General features: G+C 33.1%; 1 protein-coding gene across 2 annotated transcripts in view; it reads left to right on the top strand.

The window, feature by feature from the left end:
* Positions 1-18,627, top strand: part of SYDE2 (synapse defective Rho GTPase homolog 2) — a 36,080-nt gene extending 17,453 nt beyond the window's left edge. The window contains exons 4-8 of one of the 2 annotated variants that reach the window (XM_019710207.2): positions 2,366-2,492; positions 8,863-9,044; positions 11,478-11,709; positions 15,854-15,901; positions 16,479-16,617. In XM_019710207.2, the coding sequence (XP_019565766.2) occupies positions 2,366-2,492; positions 8,863-9,044; positions 11,478-11,709; positions 15,854-15,864 (552 nt within the window). In that variant the 3' untranslated portion in view covers positions 15,865-15,901; positions 16,479-16,617. Of the gene's footprint in view, positions 1-2,365; positions 2,493-8,862; positions 9,045-11,477; positions 11,710-15,853; positions 15,902-16,478 lie in introns of both variants that reach the window. The other variant, XM_019710206.2, reaches the window with a different exon arrangement.
* The last annotated feature ends 489 nt before the right edge of the window (positions 18,628-19,116 follow it).

The following is a 19,116-nucleotide window of genomic DNA, read 5'->3' as shown; positions in this document are numbered from 1 at the left end:
AATAAGTAACTCAAATAGTACTGTACTTTTATAGTCTAGTTGCTGAAATATTTTATAAAGAATAGGTGTATGAGACTGTTTTAACTTACTTTAAAAGCCAAGAAAGCATTTTTAGCAGTGCTTTTTATTTTAATACTTAAAGTTTAGAAAGACTTATTTTAATAAAGAGTTATTTTCTAAGAACTGAAAAGTAAATTTTGCAATTATACATTTGGAACTGTACTTTTTAAACACCTTTTTCTTGTTTTGTCTCTTACTTTAACCCCACCCCCACAGAAAGAGACTTATTCTGTCTGCATTTTACAGACTAGCATACTGTTTAAATTTTGTTTATATTTTTAGCCAGTAATTGTTCTTGTTTTTTCACCATGAAAATCAGGTTTTGATAGTCACTTAAAAATAGTTTATGGCATCTTTCAAATGCTTTGAAGGCTGCTATCATCCATCTCTTGCTTCCACTGAGAACAATTACTATAGAAATCATACTCATGGTCCATCCAGTACAGATTCCATCTCTGATAGAGGCATCAAGAATATACTTCAAGTGTTTGATTCAAGAAGTTGGCCTCTGAAGTTAGGGATATATTCTAAAATATGTTTTCCTTGAAATACCTATATTAGATTTTTTCCCCCCTTTATTCACCTGTAAAATATGTTTGTAATTTCAGCTTTTGGGATAACATGTTCAATTAATTTATTACTTACTATTGAAGTATTGCTTTCCTTAATTTATTCTAGGTTTATCTCCTCAAGTTCAAGGGGTTACATCCTTATGGGATTTTGTGACACTTAACTGTGCCTACGCAAGAAGGGCTCTGTTCAAGTTAGTTTCTTCTAATGTAATGATGTTTCCTTTGATTCTGTTCAACATTTTAGTTTAATTTTCTGTTCCATACATCTACAGTTCTCTCTGTCTTTCTTGAAATGTTGTGACCAGCATACACATGCTGTTCTCAGTGTGAATGCACCATGAATGTGGATGAGAGTAGCAAATTTGAATTTTCTTCCCAGTACATTTCTTGGTTTCCCACCTTATGTTGATCCTTTGAAATATAACAGCACCTTGCATTACCTTCTCTTAGAAATAGTTGTAGGTTCCTTACTGTCTTTTAATTAATACTTACTAGCTTATCATCTCAAATGTTTTGGATAACATTTCTCTGTATCCATTCTTGATACTTTCCTATTGAGACCCACCTTCTGTAGTGTATTCTGTCCATTAGTTAGTGACTCAGAAGAGGTTAGTGTCGTAAATAAACCTGGAAATTTCATTTGTGGACTCCTTCCTGTAGGTCATTTATAACATTTTAAAGTGATTCCCAGTCCAAATTCATGGGGTTCTCCATTATTTGTTTTTGCTTTATTTCTGTCTTGACAATTTCTTTGTCCATAACTTCTTCAATTCAAGGTGATTGAACTTGCTAAATAGTCTTTGATGTAGAAGGTATAGGTTACAACCACTTGTTTTCTTTAATTTTCTTGAAGGTTTATTCTTTTAAAAAACTTCAGTTGCTTAATCAGGAATGCTTTCTCTTGACGTAAACCGTGTTGATTTCCTCTCAGTGAATTTATAGTGAACTTCTTAAGACTAATATTTTAGAACCTGTATGAACTAACTGTGTTTAAAAAACAAATTTTTAAAATTTAGATTGAAGGGAGGATGAGGGTATCTACATCTTATATACCTTTTGAATTAGAGGTTTTATTTTACCTTTTGTATGTTATTTTAATTGAATTTCCTCCATCACTTTATTTTGTGATCACAATTAATTGGATAAGTTAAAAAAAAATCCTAGATTTGCTTTTATTTCTTTCTGAGAATCTTTTTTCTTTTTTCCTAAAAAGATAATTTTATACAAATAGTATATTGGAACCTTATTTTAGTTATATACTTTTTTATGGATAAATAGAGTTTTAAAGAGATTAAATAACTTGCCCAAATTCACCAAGGAAGGAATGATAGAATGAGGCTTTATGAATTCCAAACCCTTGTGTACCACTGTGCTGAATGTAATATTTCAGTCTAGAGCAAAAGCTGTGAAAGGGCACGACCCTGGGGCATGGAGATACTGGTAGAGCATATAAAACTAAAGGGATGGGATTGTATCTTTTCCTAAGGTAAGATAATCAGCACTATAGAAATCATAGTATATTGTTTGAATTTAAATGAAAGAATAGAATGTTTCTATTAAACTAATCAACATAGTCTATGACGAAATTTTAAAAGCTGTTTTTGAGGTATTTTTAATTAAATGCCGTCAGAACATATTTGATTGTCACGTTCGTGTGATTTATACATACTGTACTACTATTATATTTTCTCTTTATCCAATTTACCATAATGTGGCCATAATTTTATTTCTAGGTAGTAGGCCTGTACCGATTATGTGGGTCGGCAGCAGTCAAGAAAGAACTTCGAGAGGCTTTTGAGAGGGATAGCAAAGCTGTTGTTCTGTGTGAAAACCAGTACCCAGATATAAATGTAATAACAGGTAATAAATAGATTTTATTTTATGTACACAATCTGGAAAGACTACATCTGCAAGAAAGAGAATTGAGATACTATTTTGTAGCCTAAATTTAATTTAGTTGTATTCTGAAGTCTTATCCTGGGAAAACTAGGGACAACTTCCTGTGAGAGGTGACTCCTCAGCTAACTTAAAAGGTGAGTTGGACTTAGCCAGGCAAAGGTTGGAGGAGGGCACTCTGTTAGCAAGAAATCTGGAGGTGGGAAACTGCATGACTTGTAGCTCTCAGTAAAGAGGAAAGTGCCAGGCAGGTGAGTGGTGAGAGATGGCTGTCCGTAATCAAGCCAGTGACTGGTAAGGTGCTGTAACTTATCAGTGACAGTAGGTAGGGCAATAGGAACGAGACAGATTGGGGGTAGGAGTCAGCTGACTTCTGTGGCTAGGAGAAGAAAGTCAGAGAATAAAGTCTCTCCGAGAAGTGCATTTTGAGCTGAGATCTGTATGCAATGGAATTAACCACTGGAAGATCTGAGGCAAGAGTTCTCAGCAGAGAGAACGGTGAATTTTGTGATTGACAATAAAACAGGTCCTACAAACCAGCCTGAGAGGTAGAAGTAATTTTAGTGATGAGAATGCCTTTTTTTCCCCCTCATGTAATGATACCTATATCTCATCATGGGAAATTTTCCTGTGTAGTTAGTCCTTGTGCCTGAATGAAGATGAGAGGCATGTGGTTTCATGGTACCTAACTATTACAGAGCAGCTTCAGAGATGTGGTGAGAACCATTTACGTATTTACCTATAATTGCCTGCATTTTCAAGTACTTAGTAAAAGATTTACTGTGTTGTACTAAATAAACTTCTCCATCAGAAGTTTTCCTCAAGTCTTTCTTAAGTAGTTCCTGTAGCATTAAAGATTGGCACCACAAACTTATTGTCTTAAGATTTTCATGTCCCCAAAGTGTTTGAAAGATATAAGGAAGGCAATATGGCCTGAGATGCTCCTGTGCGTCACTTAGTTTTTGGGATAAGGCCATAAGCTAATTTCTAGATTGAGTAGTTGCGTTGTATGTGTCATAACATATACTCACATCAATACCTCCTCTCTCTATTATTTTATAAAATCTTTTAGTAGTCTTCCTATGAACTTTTTGTCTGCTTATAGAAAAGGAACTATAATTTTTACTTCATTGAGCATAATTTACATTGAGCATACTTTAACTGCTTACTATTTGTTAATAATAATTCTCCCTTATTTGCCCTCAAATTGTAGTGAAGTAAGTTATCTTGAACTTGGATTAATTTAAAATTCCGTTTATGTTAATGCTTGTTTAATATATTAATTATATAAAGGATAATGATATTTGAAATGTATGTTTCACCAAGTTATAAAGTTATCTTTTTTGGAGATCTTTTAGGTTTTAATTTAATATAATTGCATTATAGGGCAAGTGTCAAACTACCAGGGCATATTGAGTTTTGTTAGAACTAACAAGTCTTGCTTTGTCAAGGAACACATGTGGAGCCTTGTTTTTTAAAATTATGCCCGAGAGCATTAGTAGTCTCTTTATTTGGCAGCTACAGAAAATTTTATTTCCACTAATTGTAACTCAGTTGTTTTCTTTACATTGAATGTTGCTGTTCATTGTAGGTCGGTTTAGACTGCAAAACTAATGATGGTAGTAAAGATCGCATGATATAAGTTAAGGAATGGGAATAAGCAATTATTGCATGCCTACTGTGCACAGAATGCTTTGTCATTATTATCACTGCATCTACATGTATTGATTGTCATGAAATGCCAAGCGCTTCATATTTTTGTATATGTCGAAGAAGTTTGGTCAATATTATCCTTGTTCCCTAATGCTTTTTCTAGATTATTACCTTTTCACTGCTGAGACTTATGCTCGTGGGGTGGCCAGTTAGCTCAGTTGGTTAGAGGGTGGTGCTAATAACACCAAGGATGCTGGTTCGGTCCCCGCATGGGCCACTGTGAGCTGTGCCCTCCTTAAAAGAAAATAAAAAGCAACTTATGCTTTCTTGAGGAATAAGGCTGTCTTGAAGCACATGGCACATTCCTATGCCACCTCTGCCTTTCTTATTTAACATCATCTACAGAACTCTTGGGCATTCCTATTTATTCAGTAAAGACGGATATCTCAACTATTGTTATATTTCCAACCAAAGTCTTGCCGTCATCCTAAGAGATTTTAACATACAAATGACCAATCCAGAATCCATTTGTTGAAAGATCGTCCCCCCCCCCCCCCCCGCATTGAATTGTTTTTGTATCTTGTCAAGAATCAATTAACCATAAATGTGAGGGTTTATTTCTGGAATCTAAATTCTATTTCATTGGTCTATATGTCTGCCCTATGTCAGTACCACACCGTTTTGATTACTGAAGCTTTGTAGTAAATTTTGAAGTTGGGAGGTGTTGGTCCTCCCATGTTCTTCTTTATGAAGATTTTTTGTCTATTTGGGGTCTCTTGCATTTTCATATGAATTTTAGAAACAGCTTGTAAATTTCTGTGAAAAAGCTAGCTAGTTTTGATAGGTTTTACACTGAATCTATAATCAATTTGGGGACTATTGCCATGTTAACAGTATTAAGTCTTCTGATCTATGAACACGGAATAGCTTTCCATTAATTTAGATCTTTAACTTCTTTCATAAGTCATTTTTCATTTTCAGAGTATAAGTTTTGTACTTCTTTTGTTAAATTTATTCCTAAATATTTGATTTTTTGATGCTACTGTAAATGAAATTATCTTAATTTTATTTTTGGATTGTTCATCTTTAGTGTATAGAAATACAATTGATTTTTGCGTATTGATCTTGTACTTTGCTAAACTCGTTTATTAGTTCTATTAGTTTTTTAGTGGATTCCTTAGTATTTTCTATATATGAGATTATGTCATTGGCAAATACAGTTTTTATTTCTCTTTTTACAAAATGGATTCTTTTTATCTCATTTTCTTTCCTAATTGCCTTGTATGACTTCCAGTGTAATGTTGAACACCAGTGGCAAGAGTGAACATCCTTATTTTGTTCCTGATTTTAGGAGAAAAGCATTCAGTCTTTAACCATTAGTTATGATGTTACCTGGGGTTTTCATGAGTCCCCTTTATCAAGTTGAGGAAGTTCTCTTCTAGCCGAAGTCTGTTGAGTGTTTTTATCATGAAAAGTTGTCGGATTTTTTTCAGTGACTTTTCTGAGTCTATTGAAATAATCATGTGGTTTTTGTCCTTTATTCTATTGATATGGTATAAAAACCTTAATTGTTTTTCAGATGCTAAGCCAACCTTGTATTCCTGATATAAGTCCCACTTGGTCATGATGTATACTTTTTGTGTGTCTTTTTTTAAAATATGTTGCTGGATTTAGTGTCTTAGTGTTTTGTTGAAGAATTTTCTGTCTGTATTTCTAAACATTGGTCTGTAGTTTTCTTGTGATGTCTTTGTCTGGTTCCGGTAGCAAGGTAATACTGACCTTGTAGAATGAGTTGGGAAGTATTCATTCCTCTTCTATTTTTGGGAAGAGTTTGTGAAAAATTAATATTAATGTTTTTTAAAAAATATTTGGTAGTATTTATCAGTAGAACTAGCTGGGCCTGACTTTCTTTTGTGGGACGTTTAAAAATTACTAATTCAATTTCTTGTTATACGTCTATTCAGGTTTCTATTTCTTCTTGAGTCATTTTCAGTAGCTTATATCTCTATATGAGTTCTACTTTCATCTGAGTTACCTAATTTATTGGCATACAGCTGTTCATAGTATTAACTTATAATCCTTTTTATTTCTGTGAGGTTGGTAGTGATGTCTCCTCTTTTATTCGTGATTTTAGTTGAGTCTTCTCTTTTTTTCTTGGTCAGCCTAGTTAAAGGTTTGTCATTTTTGTTAATCTTTTCAAAGAACCAATTTTTGGTCTTGTTGATTTTCTTTTTGTTTTCTATTATCTATTTCATTAATTTCTACTCTGATCTTTATATTTTCCCTTCTTCTATTTATTTTGAGTATAATATGCTCTTCTTTTTTTAGTTTCTTAAGAAAGAAAGTGAGGTCATTGATTTGGTTAATTCCCAGCACCTAGAACACTATCTTTTTAGGTTCATTTTAATAACTTCTTTACAATTGCATTTAAATGTTGAAGTTTCTTCCATCTTAAAAAAAAAAATCTCTACTTTGATTCTGCTTCACTCCTGCCTTTCCTGCTCTTCTGTGGTTATCATCTCTCAAAGCCAGATTTCTGGAGCAGGTTGCCTATCTTTTTTTTTCTTTCTGTTTCTTTAACACCCATTTACTTCCTAACCAACTGCAACTTGACTTCTGTGTCCTTTATTCTCCTGAAGCTATGCTTACGAAAGTTGCTGATTTCCTTCACTGGTGTACATTTTTTGGTCCTTAATTTCTATCATTGTTTCTTATACCTAGTTAAAACCCCTTCTGCCTTAGAACCACGACAGGAATTTATTAAAAATACAGGGACATGAGCCCTGACCCCTGGAGATTCTGATTTAGCAGGACTGACATGGGGTTCTGGAATCTATTGATTTTAAAGTTCCTCAGGTTATTTCAACGTGCAGCCAGGATTAGGGAACACTGTTCTCCATAGTGTTTAATATAGTTCTTATCTAACCTAACTATTGCGGGGTGTGAATTGATACTGTAGACTCTTTCTTGAGCAGTTCTTTCCTTCCTTAGCAGCAGCATATTGTCAGTTTCCCTCTCCCTACCCCCGCCTCACCTCTTCTTACCACTCACACCAATTTAACCATTCTTCCTTAGTCACCTTTGGAAGATCTTCCTAACAACCCTTCAAGAGTGATCGTACTTCAGGGCCTTTTTTTAGCACTTTTCTCACATCAGTCTGTAAGCCTCCCTGATCACCTCAGTCACTCCCAAGTTTCCAGTTATCATCTTTTAAGTTTGTTCTCAGATCTGTATCTCCAGCCATCTCTTTCCTGAGCCTCAGATTTTTATATCCAGCAGTCTCCAATGTCCCATAGACACCTTAAGCTTATTATGTTCAAAATAAAACTCCTTTCTACCTCCTAAAACATGGGTTTCCTCCTTTTTTCCATGTTTCAAATAATGGCACTACTATTTGAATGGCACTGCTAGATTCTGAAGCCCCAAACACCTTTCTCCTTCTTTTCCCTCAAAATTACAAATGCACTTTTTACTTAGTGGTCCTGTTTTGGGAATTTATCCTACCGACCTACCTCCATACATACAAAGGAAGCTCTCTATGTGCTGGAAAGACTATGATGGTAAATAAAAAAGCAAGAAACAATAGGACATATATGCTACCTTTTATGAAACAAAGGGGGATATAGTAATATACAATTTAAATTCTCATAAATAGGTGATAATATATGTATATTTTCATAAACAAATCCTCGACGGATGCATAAGAAACTAATGAACCATGTTACTATGAAAATGTAAAAGATTATCAGATGGGAAACTTCCTATATGATCATGTTTAAGTTCAAACTGAGCTTTCAAACTAAGTTCTCAGCTGAAAACATGTTCTGAATCAATATTGTCTATATTTCGGTTTTTGGTGTCACAGATATCTCCTATTTGTTCTTGTGACCACATTCTAGTCTTTAGCTAGTATCTTACCTGCCTTGCTTATGTGTAATAACCATTAATTACCTTTTCCTGTTTGCTCTATTACAAGTGGTATCTCCGAATTCATACCTACTGGTGATGTGTTTGGGATTGAGTTCCCTCACTCCTGGGATAGTGACAAGTATGATGTTTTCTGTTCTTGGCTTTTGGCTTCATTTGTTTGTTTTTAGGAATGTTTTCTTCTATAGTGTAGCATTAGAGATAATCCAACCATCCGGTATACTGCATATGTTTAAGATACATCTCCAGTGTTAAAGAGGAAATATATTTATATAGGTCACTTATTTGCAAGGGCTTTGGGCCTTTGGTACTCTTTCACTATCAATTAAAAGTCTAGAAATTTAAAATTCATATAATTGGAATAATTTACAATTAATAATAATATGTCTTGCTTTCTTAAGTTTTGTTTTACATGCACTTAGAGGAGTTTTTTATGGGGGCAGGATCGATAGGGTATATATATAAAAAATGACTTACTGTCTGAGCCGCAAACCCATATGTCTGATAATTGGAAATTATGTATGTGCATTTTTATCATGCTTTCAAAACAAACAGTCAATTAATGAGACAATTTATAAGAATACAAAATGCTAGTGTTTTATTAAACTTATTTTTATGTTGTTGATTGTATTATTTTCAGAATATTAAAAGTTGGCTGTAGTAATACTTAAATTAAAAAAAAATTCACCACAGTTTTTTATTTCACTTTGAAAACCCAATTGCCAACTGTCTCTGGTTTATTTGTTTTATAAAGGTGTTCTTAAGGATTATTTAAGAGAACTTCCTTCTCCTCTGATAACAAAGCAGCTTTATGAAGCTGTATTAGATGCAATGGCAAAAAATCCCTTGAAAATGTCATCCAATGGTTGTAAGAATGACCCAAGTGACTCTCAGTATACTGTTGACCTGCTGGATTGCCTTCCTGATGTTGAGAAGGTAAGCACACCTGGTACACCTCTTTCCTGAAAGCCAGCTAATGCATTTTGTACTTAGCTCCAGAGCTATAAATAATTGTTTAGCTGTTTTGACATTTGTGGCACTCGTGAGTTTTAGCTCTCTTTACTAAAGGCTTCTTAAACACTGTAAGTCTAGAAACTGCTTCTTAAACAGAATAAATTGAGAAAAAAATTTTATCTTTTCTGTATATGATTTTAACGTAGGCATGAATACTCACATAAGTTTTTAAAGAGTGTTCTATTATTAAAATCATATGTGTTTATTATAGAATAACTGGAAATGTATAGCAAAGAAGAATAGAAATTATAATTATCAAAATCAAAAGCCAACTATAACATTTTGGTTTATTTCCTTTTAGTATTTTAAAAATATGGTAACTGTTTTGGTGCACATGGCTTAGCCTCAAGACTTAAGCAACCCTTACCACCACCATTTCCTTCCTCCTTGCCTCTTCCCATTAGTCTCCTTCCCACAACCTAAATCTTGGGACCAGTGTCTGTAGAACCAGTCCTAGCCTAACTTTTATCTGTTGTTTCTGAAAACAAAAGGGAAAATAAGGGGAAAAGATATGGTTGGGCTTGTCCAGATAAAGCCAACTTTACCTATATTTCTTACAATGTGAGGGCAGAAAGGGCAAGAGTTAGTGGGTAGAAACTTAAAGCCAATAGCTTCATTCAGTAGTTTACTGTAGTTTTTCTGAATGTCCTGTGATTAGACATTACTACTCCTTTGGGTGGGGGGAAGGGGACAGCTATAAAGAGGTGGGCAGATGCAGAAGGGTGGGGTGAAAGGGTAGACATATTCCTTCACCAATAAAAGGTATAATTGTAAGTGTCATTTTACATGTAAGTGAAAAAATGAGAATCAGGGAACTGAAATCACTTGCCCAAGGTTATATAGCTTTTCTGAGTGTTATAGTCTGTAACATGTATTTAGGTCTTTCTGGCCCTAAATCTCATACATGTATTAACATCCTTTCTAAAAAGCTGCATAATATTTCATTGAGTGGATGTGCCATATCACTATTTTCTTTTGTGTATTTAAGTGGTGAACCTATATGTATGTATTTGTTCACAGATTTCTTTTCATCTAGAATTACTTATTTATATAAAAATCTCAGTGGAATTGCTGATTTAAGTGATGTGAACATTTTAAGGCTCTTTATGCATATTTTTATATTACTTTTCAAAATGGGCAAAAACAATTTCATATTCTGGCTCATCTTATTTAGTACACAAAAAAAGGTTTCTTACTTTAAGTTGCACTTTTTGGTTTTGTATTGAGAGTGAACCTAATATAAATAGTTGTGTGTGTGTGTGTGTGTGTGTGTGTGTGTGTGTGTGTGTAAGTGTTAACCAGTGTGTGACTAGTTTTGATTTCAAAATATTGTATTCTTCTCTAGCTTTCATTTTATCTTCATTTCTTCCCTGCACAGCCAAACATTGAAATGATGTTTATCCCAGCTGTCATCACTTCTTTACCACTCGTGTACTGCTCAACACATTGTAATCTGGCTTCCTACCCCATCTCTCTGGACTTGTTCTTGCCAAGGTCACTAATGACCTTCTCGTCACCAAATCCAGTTGTCTCTTTTCGCTCCAGAACTACTGTGTCATTTTGTTTTTTCTCATGCTCTTTGTAAATTACAGTTTCAGTTTTCATTCATTTCTTTAATACCATTGTGAAGAAGAAATTACACATTCATTTTATTTATTAAATGATTGATCATATGCCACTACTTCAAAATAACATCATCTCTTTCCATAATTCCTTAAGCCTAAATAACCATTCCACTTCTTGATCAAACTCCTCTTCCTAGTTTCTCCAAGGATTAAATATTTTTTCAATAAATTTGCTTTTCTAACTATACTATGCCTCCCTTGTTCATGGTTTGTCTACTTAAAATATTTATTGGTTAAGGACTTTGTTTTTTTTTCCTAAACTGGATCATGATAGAACTTGGCCATGTTCTGAAAAGGTTAGCTTCCTACATTTAAGGATGCTGGTCCCTTACTTATGACTACAGAATTTACCTGTACTTCAAAATGAACACTTACGCTAATCCCCTTTTCATCATAACCTTTGCTGTTGTCATTTTAGGGGAGGGAAGAGAGGAAAACATGAATGGTATGTTTACCTAGGAACTCCAGCTGAAATTTGGAATGCATTCATGGGCATTTTATAAATAGCATGTATTTTAATCATTTAGTGAATCAAAATATGTCATTGGAAACAAGGACCTTTTGTAACATTTCTATAATAAAATATGTTTCAAGTTCCAAACATCCAACTTCAAACAGGTCTTTGAAATAACCTTTTAAAAAATGACAACATGACTATCTGTATTTTCTACTATAAATCGTGTTCTTGAATTTGCCCTTATATAACTATATTAATTGAAATTTAATGTAGGCAACCCTAAAGATGTTGTTGGATCATTTGAAATTGGTGGCTTCTTATCATGAAGTAAATAAGATGACCTGCCAGAATTTGGCCGTGTGCTTTGGACCCGTATTATTAAGTCAGAGGCAAGAGACTTCCAACCATAACAATAGAGTCTTTACTGATTCAGAAGAACTTGCAAGTGCTTTGGATTTTAAGAAACATATTGAAGTTCTACATTACTTACTTCAACTCTGGCCAGGTAAATGATTCTGTAGAAATATTTTTCTCTTTCAGTGATTGGTCTTTGAATTAGCTAACCATCAATATGCCCATATACGATTGAAGGAAATCTTTTCTAGATTTTGCTTTTTGAAACAGTTATGAATTGATACGTACCCTTTAGATTTCTCATTTAAATTTTCTGCTTTAGCTGATAATAATATAGACATATAGATCAATGTACAGATTTTGGACTTGGTCAGATCTGGATTTGAATCCTGGATGTGTCACTAATTAGCATTCTGACCTTGGGTAAGTTCCTTAACATCTTAGAGCCTTAGTATTATCTTCTGTCATATGGATTTAATAATATGCTTATAGAATTTATAGGATTAAAGAAAAAATTTTGTATGTAAGGTGCTCAGCACAGCTCTTAGCAAATAAGTACTCAGTAAATATTATTTTCTGTACTATCATTTTCAGTTCAACTGCTATGAAGCAAAATTTGTATTTCTCCTTAAATCGGTTCTTCCTGACATCTTTACTGTAGTCATAAAATTATCCAGGCTTGAATTGACAGTGATCTGTAATCTTTTCATCTTTCTTATGCATCCCTGTTCTAGTCGGTAACAAAAGGCTGACAGTTATTTTCCTAATATACCTCTTATACAGTTTCAGAGCTAACAGGAATATGTACTTAATTTAATTAGATGTTCTATAAAGGATCCTGTATTTAAGTTCCAAAAGTTCCTTATCCTGAAGTAACCCCTGCTCCCCCTCCCACCCTGCGAAAGTCCAAACATGAAAGTACTCAGATGTTTAGTGGCCTGCACAGTGGTAAAAGTGCTTTGGCCCTGGAGTCAGACTTGGATTTGGATCCAGATTGTGTCACGCATCAACAGGTGGGCTCAGGCAAATACTAAGGTTTCCTGAAACCTCAGTTTGCTTCTCTATAAATAGTGCCTACCTCAGGGTTGTCGTGAAGACTGAGTTAAAGCATCTAAGACAATGAACAGTGTGTTCAGCATAGAGTTAGTCTCCAGTAAATGTGCTTTGTTGCTCTTTTATAGATATATATGAGGGTAGATCAAAGTACAAAGGTTAAAATTAGCCATTTTCCCTGCATAATGATTTAGTCTTTTAAAATAAATCTAGTTTTTAAAAGTGACTTAAAAATTAAGCTAATAAAAATTTTCAGCTTTTAACTTTGGAAAGTTGAAATTTTTACTTTCTTTTAAACACAGGCTTAAAAATCATTTCTAATTTATATTTTAACAGAATTAGTATGTATTATTAATTATCCAAAATCCAGAGTCAGAGTCAGTTATTCAAAAATTCAGAATCAAGATTCTCTGGATAATTGGTCTGATTTCATCATTTGGTGCCCAACATAAGGGATCTCTCAGGTTGAAGTTTTAAATGTGTGTTTCCTAGCTTTTCCTAAAACTGCTTTAATTCTTAAAAACATCAGGAATTGGGAGAGGACCCATCCTGTCATTCTAATCACAAGTGAAAACTTGCTTCCCTGGAGATAGCATGAAGTTTACTATCAGTACCTGAGTCCTTTATCATTAATTCTATACCAGAGGTTAATGTCATTTCATTATTTTGTAATAGCCACCTTAGTTGTGGGTATAGGAGCAAAAATTAACTTACGTCCTATCTTGTAGAAAAAACAGGTTTAGATTTCAGATTCACTGTATTTCAATGACAACCTTAAACAACTTGCTCCTAGTTTATTAATACTTTATTCCAAAGATTTGTTTTGTTGGATTTAAAAATAATTGCCCGTTGTATATAACCTTTTATTTTTCTTTAGTTATATAGTACCTCAGACAAAAGACAGAACAGAACAGAAAGATGAGAGGAAACAGCGGTTAGTTTTGCCCTTTATCATTTGATTTTTGAATTCAAGAAAAGGCAGAAATCAAGTAGATGTAAAGTAGTTACTGAGCCTGAGAAAAGTGACATAGAGATTGGGCCAAGGCATATTGACTTGGTAAATGCCTGTCTCATGCATTATAGGAGGTTTTGGCTTTCCTTGCTATGCATACCTTACTTATTTTTCTTTTTGGAACTCCAGAGGTAAAAAGAGTTGGTTACATCCCCCACCCCCCACTTCCTTTTTACTTTCTTAATTTTTTGTTTTGTTTACTTTTGGGCAAGCTTATACCTTGCTTTGAGCTTTCCATTTGATAAACCTTGTCTTCAAAGTGATAAGTTAGAACTCTAGCCTATTGGCACTGGAAGTTAAAAATCATCCTCCCAGTGGTTTTCCAGATTGCCTTTTGCCAAAGCCCCAATGTTTTTTGGAAGCAGCGTTGGGGCCAGATTGGCAACAGGTGGGGGATCAAAATGGAGACACACTTCCCTTTTGACCCAGTCTTTTCATCTTTTTCATATAGTGGGTTTTTACAAAATTTTGCTTTTTGAAAAATAGGTTTGCTATATTAAGAAGAATATTGAAACTTACTGCTAGGCCACCACAGGCCATCTTTACAGATGGGGAAATAACTTTAGAGAGAGTGTACCTCCAGACCAACTGTTTCCTGTATCACATTTTCTGTGATGAGTAGATGTGGGGCAAGTTTTTTGGAAAAGCTATTAATTTTCCCTAATCCTTTTTGTTTCATTTTTCTCACTAAACTAAACTTCCTGAGATCAGGGACTACACTTTACTTACCCTTATCTGCCAGGTCCTAACAGAGTACTTGTCACTAACTAGACAATATGTTCTGTTAAATAAGGCAATTATACTCTGAACTATTTTATATTTTTATGGTGATTAACAATATAAATCTATTGGCAGAAAACAAGATAAGAAAAGTCAGTTTCTTAGTACTTAACTTACCATTATATTTTGAAAGTTTTTCAGCAGCCTTATAGACTGCACTTTTCATTTTATTCTGTTGAAGGTGGGTAGTCAGCAGTGCAGGGAAACTGGGACTTTTCTTTTGAGGTTAAAATTAGCCATTTTCTCTGCATAATTAATAGGAAACCATTCCACCATCGGTAGTTTAAAGAGTGAAGTTAATTTTTCAGAGTTGAAGTTTTAGTCTAAAAGATATAAATATCATTATAATTGGTTTTGTAAATAATTTCCAAGAAAATGACACAAAGTAATGTTTGATAAGGACTTGGTTAAATGCCTTTAAGGAAGTGGCAACAAAATAAACCTGAGTTTTGCAGGTAAATGTCAGAGAATGAAGGCACAGTTAGACAAGCTTAAACAGAGTCAAAAATATTTTACTTTGGATCACAAAACAGGTGACCTCAAGGTTAGCAGATCTGGGTTGGCAAAAACAACAGGCAGGACACTTAAGCACTAAGAAGAACAAGAAAAGCCAGAAAATGAAGGGAGAACAGCAAGGAGAGTTAGTGGAGATCAGCTAGAGGAGAAAAGGGAACATAAATAATTAAACAGTGCAAAAATTTAGATATCCATTCTGCAGTTACATCAGTTAATGGTATGGGACAGTCTGTATTAATACTGTTATTAACGGTCAATTTAAAGTAATACCAGACCTTTATTTTGTACAAAATTTTAAGTTAGGAGCTTTTAGCTATTCATAATGTTATATGACAACCATTATGAAAATGCGGATAAGTAGAAATGTTAAAAACATACCTATATACAGTTATCAAGTATTTTAAAATCTATGTAAAAAATTATGTGATTTCTGAAAAATACTATGAATATCACTGTAAGTCTGGAAAACTAGAACTGTATACATGTTTGTATTATTTTTCAATTATTTGATTTTGTGCAATAGTAAACAAGCATTCAGTGTATCTTGGAGAGAGCAAAGTTGGTGGGTTATCTGAAAATAAGTTCCCTTTATCTTAGAAAAGGGAAGCATAAATGGAGAGCTACTTATTAACAGAGAATAAACAAGCAGAAAGAGAAAGGTATTATGGACAGGTTTTAATAGTTATGTCTCAATATTTATATTAAGTTTGTTTTATATACAGAAGAGCCTTAGACAAATGTTTTGTTCAATCTACAGAAAAGAGCAAATGGTGAAGCCTTGGTTTGTTAGGAAATAATGTGTGTCTCTATGGTAATCTGTGTGGCTAGCACAATGCATACCCTTAGAAGAAATAATCTTGATAGGAGGAATGTTATTTGAGATTGTTAGATACCTAACTAGAATTGGAAAATAAAATATCTGTACTATTTTCAGGCAATAAATGAAGACTATTAGTAGCTAATGCTGTATAATCGAACTCAGGTAACAAGTGATCAAGTCTAGTATTTGTGCATTTTATCAAAGTGAAATTTGGGCTGCTTAGTAAAGTAAATTATGACACTGCTGCTAATGGAACTGCAAAAAAACCCCACAAAGGTCAGAACTTTTAGAGTGAGCACTTTAGATGCCTTTGCCTCATTTGGATGTTTGCAGACAAAGGAACTTTTTGTTTTGTTTTGTTTGTACACCAACATGCCTTGCCTGCTTTTTGCTGTAGCTTTTAATTTAGAAGCTACCAGCCTAGCTACCATTTGAATTACAGCTAGATAATAATTAACTTGCACAGAAAGTTAATCAACAGTGGAAATTTGATTTGTTTGGGGATGTTATGATACAGCATGAATTACCATCACTGAGCATTCTACTTGCTTCTGTCCCTAATCTTGATTATGTCTGGTGATAGAAAAAAAGTAATTATGGAATGCTTTCTTTTGATAGTGTGCATGTTTTTGTTTTAATGCATGTTTTATAGTTGATTATTAAATAGCTTATCTTTAGCTCTGTTTTTTTAAGACCAGTTGGATTACTCTCACAAAGCAAATTTATTGTTTGTTTCTAGTGCAACGTTTAACTGTCAGAGAATCAACGGATGATTTGTTCCCAGAGCACAAGTCTTCTCTAAATTATTTGAGGAGGAAGAAAGAACCACCTTACATGTTAAATTTGAGTGGTACTGATTCGTCAAGAGTAGTTAGGCCGCGGCAAACCAGATTAGACAGTCCGCTTAGTAATCGGTATGCGGGAGACTGGAGCAGCTGTGGAGAAAATTACTTTTTAAGTACAAAGGAAAATTTAAGTGATGTGGATTATGATGACGTCCCTTCAGAAGATAAAGAAAATGGAGAAAATTGCAGCAAAATGTATGGACCAGATATAATGATTGAACAGCCAGTTCCCATGTCCAAAGAGTGCACATTTCAGACATACTTGACAATGCAGACAATTGAGTCTACAGTGGATCGAAAAGTCAATCTCAAAGATCTACAAGACAGTATTGATACTTTGATTGGAAATCTGGAGCGTGAGCTCAACAAAAACAAGCTTACTATGAGTGTTTGAGATTGAGATTTTTTTTATTTGATTTTTCATAATGTTTTTAACTTTCAAATCTTTCTCACTTTCTTATACCTCTCACAGTAATGTTTTTATTTTTTTATTCTTGAAACTTCCACTTAATTTCTAATAAGTTAATGTGATTCAATTAAAAATACTATTCATTAATATAATTTTTACTTATCTCATTAGAAAATTTTACTTGGGGTAAAAATCACCTGGACTGTTTGTGAATGTTGTAATAAGTCTTGCCAATTCTATGGAGATAACTTTAAATGCACTTATAAGGTTCAGATAAGTTATTAGCCTCTTAAGATTTTTGTATTTTATAGGAATTGCTCTTCTGTAGCTGCAACACATGTTCTTTTTAGAGGAGCATTGCAGCTGCTCAGTTAGATTTGCAGTATGAGGCCATGTACACGGCAACATCATTTGTTCACATTCATTTGCAATGCAAATGCTGCTATAAGAAAACCTTTTTATAAATAAAAGTAAAATTATGCAAATATTAATGTATTCTGTATTAACATTCAGTAATTATTTAAGCTTATAAAAATTAAGTATTTTTATAATCCTGAAAATATGTATATATTTATAAGTACATATATGTATAGGTATTAGAATGGGGGGGAGCAATTGGCTGCAGAATCACATGTATCTTTAAACTATATATGTCATGAGGCCAAAATCATTAGCTTAAAAATGTCTTTTTCAGGGAAAGAACATTTAAGTTAAAGGAGTTGCATAGAAACACATGAACCAAAACACTAGACGCATCTGAATAGAAATAATAGATTTTCTTTTTTTGATTTACAGAAACACACAATATGTAAGAAATCATCTTTTAAATTGAAATTCTCTAACTTTTTAGAGGATTAAGTGCCCAGATTTCTGCGCTGGTGACAGATTATAAAAATCTTCACTTATTCTATGCATTTTTATGTTCTGCTTTTTTAAAAAAAGTAATTATACATAAAGCGTATTTATTTGTAGTAGTACATTTATAACATTGACTTTATAATTACCCTCATTTGTTTCTAAAGAAATCTTGCCAGCATACTACATTATTAATTTTTAACTTATTTTGGCTAAGTATATTTACAAGGTAGTCATTATAGCAATCACAGCAGTGTTTGAAAATGTACACTTAGAAGCCTTTTTTATAAAATTGGAATGTATTTTTTAAAACTTTTATACCTACAGAACGTGTAATTTTAAAATTATAAGTAAAATTTCAATTACCAACTTAAAGATGTAGCAGCCATTAAAAACCTGACTTCTTGATATTTTTCTAAATATTAAAGTATTTATCTATTTCTATGCAATATACATTGGTAAACAGAATACCTTGTTATTTAATTTGAAAACTCAATTGTTAAAAAAACAGATAAATAACTATTTTTATATGAAATTTTCATTTTTTAAAGCTTTGTATAACAGTTCAGAAGAATACCAAAAGAATTTGTGACAGGTATATATATTGAGTAAACAGTCAAAAGAAATATACTTTAAATAATTTGTAAGAATACTGTCTCAGTCTTCTTCCTTTTGTTTGTTATATCATGTATATTGTATGAATTGAATAAGTTGTTCCAGAAATGTAAAAGTTTTATTAAAATATTATTACCTTGGTGTCATGCTATTAATTATAATGATTTTAAGGATCACTTATTTTATGGTCATTCTTTTTAAACAAACATGTGAAAGTATGGACCATCATATGTTATCCATAAATATATGTAATCACCTTGTTTTTGTCCAAAATTGAATTTTCCAGAGTCTGATATACTTTATGGGCCACACTTATTTTGTTATATTATTTTGGATGGGAATAGTTTTAAAGTTAATCTCTGCCATTTTAAATAGAAAATATTAAGCATTTTTGTTGTCTAAATCAGAGTCAAAAATATAAACCTCTTTGATTGACTCTGCTGTATTCAGTAGAGCTCAATAAGTTTGTGCCTTTATTTTAAATGGCTTTTTAGTTCGTCTTTTTTGAGTTTTTGTACCTGCTTTTTATAATTTCTTAAGATCTTGCTACACTGTTAGACTGTCAGTTGTCATTTTTTTCAAAGTCTGCCAGCCCTAATTTTTTTTAGGATTACGAACAATTTTAATTTTCATGCATGTACCTGAATAAAAAT

Source organism: Rhinolophus sinicus, linkage group LG06 (genome assembly GCF_036562045.2).
Source record: "Rhinolophus sinicus isolate RSC01 linkage group LG06, ASM3656204v1, whole genome shotgun sequence".
NCBI lineage: Eukaryota > Metazoa > Chordata > Mammalia > Chiroptera > Rhinolophidae > Rhinolophus > Rhinolophus sinicus.
The sequence above is the reverse complement of the archived record's forward strand: the minus strand, read 5'-3'. Positions and strand labels throughout refer to the sequence as shown.